Source organism: Brassica oleracea, chromosome C1 (genome assembly GCF_000695525.1).
Source record: "Brassica oleracea var. oleracea cultivar TO1000 chromosome C1, BOL, whole genome shotgun sequence".
Classification (NCBI taxonomy): domain Eukaryota; kingdom Viridiplantae; phylum Streptophyta; class Magnoliopsida; order Brassicales; family Brassicaceae; genus Brassica; species Brassica oleracea.
The window spans coordinates 21,346,962-21,350,564 of record NC_027748.1 but is presented as its reverse complement, the minus strand read 5'-3'; the positions used below and the strand labels follow the sequence as shown (position 1 = coordinate 21,350,564).

General features: G+C 36.7%; 1 protein-coding gene across 1 annotated transcript in view; it reads left to right on the top strand.

The window, feature by feature from the left end:
- Nucleotides 1–2,034: 2,034 nt before the first annotated feature.
- Nucleotides 2,035–3,603, top strand: part of LOC106300041 (high-affinity nitrate transporter 3.1-like) — a 10,851-nt gene continuing 9,282 nt past the window's right edge. Inside the window, exon 1 of the mRNA XM_013736093.1 lies at nucleotides 2,035–2,197. Coding sequence (XP_013591547.1) covers nucleotides 2,101–2,197 — 97 coding nt within the window. The 5' untranslated portion in view covers nucleotides 2,035–2,100. The remainder of the gene's footprint in view (nucleotides 2,198–3,603) is intronic.

The window sequence follows — 3,603 nt, the reverse complement described above, 5'->3', positions numbered from 1 at the left end:
TCAGAGGACGACATAAAAAGATTAGAGTGGATTACATTATGGTGGATTACATTATGTTAACTGACAACCTTGCACACCAATTTACCAAAGATTTAACACAAGATCATCTTTTAAAATTTTCAAAGGGAATGGCTTTCGTGAATATATATATATATATATATATATATATATATATATATATATATATTTTATTATGCATATCCTTGCAGATTGAGCCATACATTACATATAAATAAACATCTTACCTCTTCATTAATCATATATCTAAACACGAACGGAAATTTCCAGCAAAAACTAAGTGCCATAAGAGCACAGCGTTTCTATCTATAGGTTCCTACATTCTGTTTTGTATGTAATGAAAAAGTTTTACATACCGTTGAGTCATGAGATTCAAAAATCAAACAAAAAATATCATACATTATGAGCAATTTGTTAAGTTAAGACGAGATCAAATAGTATAACAAAAGCGTATTTTCTAGAAAATTCATAGAAAAATATATATTAGAATTTAAAGAGTATATTGTTCTTTTTTTTGAAACACTAAAAGAGTATCTTTGTTCAACAACAACAAAATTATATTTGGTGGATCCCCAAGATGCGGAAACTATAGAAAGCATACCAGTGAATAGGACTCAGATGGAGGATAGGGATGAATGTCATTTCACAAATAATGAAAAATTCACTGTCAAATCAGGATACCAAGTTGAACGGGTATATCTGGATAAGAAAAAACCACCAATAGTGTTTGGACCCACAGTCGATCTACTGAAAGCTTTCTGCTGGAAAGTTTGGTGTCCACCAAAGATAAAACATTTTTATGACAATTGGTGTCAGGGTGTATATAGGTCAAGAAAAATTTGCAAGCGAGAGGGATACAAAAGGATTTATGTTGTTCCAGATGTGGAGCTATGGAGGAATTAATAAACCATGTTTTTTTAAATGTCCACCAGCACGTGAGGTTTGCGCGTTATCAAAGATACCATTAAATACATATATTTTTCTTACTAGTTCTCTCTTCACAAATATGGATCATGAGTTCTGGAGAGTGCTCCCGCTAATGGATGATTATCAATTTGCATGGATACTTTTGTACATTTGGTAAGGAAGGAACAACAAAGTTTTCAGTAATTTGGATATTGATCCCAGGGAAACGCTAATTTTAGCGGAAACAAAATCTACACTTAGGTTGAAGCACATGTTTGAAAAACACAGAGAGCTGCCCAACATGTCAAGGGCACAAACTTACCATCAATCCCATGAAGATGGTGTTTTACAGATGGATCTTAAGGATAAAGAGATTTTCAGGACAAAGTTGATATAGTACACTAGAAGGTTTCGACTGTTTGATGGGGGCAAGAAATGTCAAGACTAGCCTCTCACCTCTTCATTCGGAGCTGGAAGCACTAATATGGGCAATGCAATGTATAAAGAATCTGCTTCAATATCAGGTCACATTTACAACTGATTATTCTCAATTGGTGAAGATGGTTTTATAACCAGAAGAATGACCAGCTTTTTTTCAACTCAGAGATCATTCATGTAACAAGAATGCAGAATACAAAGGCGGATAGTCTAGCACGCAGTGTTAGGAACCAACCGTCTTTTGTCGTTCACTTGGATGCAGAGTTATCAATGTGGTTTGCAGAGTCAGTATGAGTTTGTGTATGTTGATGACAAAAAAATGATGAAGTGATTGGTTAAATATAAAATTGCTTGGAGTCTAAAAATGAATTATTCAGATGATATATAGTGAAATAGAAACTTATATCTCATCATTGGCATGTTTATGGGCACATTACAACACAGACACTCTCGTGCCGGAGAGTGAACACAATCTTCCCGAGTCTTCAAACGGTAGTCTCAGACCAAACCGTTGACTTTGTCATTAATTGTTTATGCTAGGCACAAGATATTTGATCCAATGATTACCATAAATCACTATATATAGACAAAAATGTGCACCTCAACTTTCTTATCTAACATAAAACTCAGCAAAATAATGGCATATTCCTGTTCTTCTCATACGGCTTATTTCTAGATATTCAAATTCCAGGATCTGCTATCCACAAGATCATCTTAGCTTCGTTTATAGTCTGCTTAATGATCCAGTTTAGTCATGGTGCTACCAAACAAAGGCTCTTCTCTGACCTGGAGAAAGGTGCACTTGACGTTACCGCTAAACCCAGCCGACAAGGCGGTATGTATATATCTTTAAGAACATCCATCATTCGCTACTTCATTTCTTCATTCATTTAGGTGTTCAAATTTATGATTCTACTTCTACATTTCAACGTTTTTGAAAATTTTGGGCGATCAGGGTTCGAAGGAGCCGCCGGTTCGGCCATCCCAATAACTACTTGGAAAAAAAAGATACAACTTTTTTTTTTTGATCAAACAACAACTTTATAAATCATTAGTCTCCATAGCTGGAGAAATTGTTTACATCATACAATAATAAAGCCAAACCGGCTAAAATATCTGCGGCTACCATAGCAAAACAGAGCAATATGATATAACACCATAGGATAGGAGCAACAATAACAGATAAACAGCACCTAATGTCGCCGAGCAGTCCTCGAAACTCTATGCCAATCGTGCTAAGAAGTGTACTGAGGCTTTGGGAATTAGAGAGAACAAGTACTGGTCTAACACCCGTGATTGAAACCGCAACAGAAGCAGATTTAACAATCAGAAGTTCGGCATCACAAGCAGAGGCGACAAAGCACCAAATGGATGAGCCTTTTAACAGAACAAACATGGAAGCATACATAATCTTGGGCGCACTACTCCCTGCAACACGACCACTCAAACCGAATGGAAGATATGGGAGGCAATCATACTTCACAAAGGATAAACAATCCAGAAACACTGAAAAGATAGAAACAATTGCGTACTGCAGAGAAAGCAACTTTAAACTATCATTTGCAGGAGTGATACTAGAACATAAACTGCATACTGCAGAGAGTCGCACAGAGGCGAGCTTGCCGGAACAAGGCACCAGAGAACACTCAAAGGATATCATCGAAGCAAGCAAGATAGAGACATAAAGTTTCAAATCTATAACCTGCAGAGATGGCTGTGAACGAGATCCGTGGTGACTGACATGGTGAAAGTGAGAGACGGGTGAGCTTCAGTAAAGGGTCGTATGAACACGACAATAAGACACGTCAAACCAAAATATTTAGGGAGAAAAGTCTCTTTAAAGATCTGGCTGTTCAAATCTTTCTTTCTAAAAATTTGAATTTTTAGATCTAGATTTGAAATGGTGAAACTGACAAAGGTGGAAGGGATAGTAAATGCTGAAGTTAGATCTGGTGGATCTGGTGGGTCTGGCGGTTCAGGTGAGGAAACGCCGGTGAGGGCGGTGGTCATCAGAGGAACAACCGAGGTCGAAGGTAAGCTCGCTCGCTCTCTCTCTCTCTAGTTTTTAAAGTTTAATTTAGTTTTTGGAGTCTTAAAAAAGATACAACGTTTCTTATCAAATATCAATTAGAAGAATTGAGTAATTACTATGTGACACCCCGATTTACATAATAAAATGTTACGATAAGTAAATAGCTCTGATACCAAAATGTGACACCCGCCACTTTCAAAATAAAATAA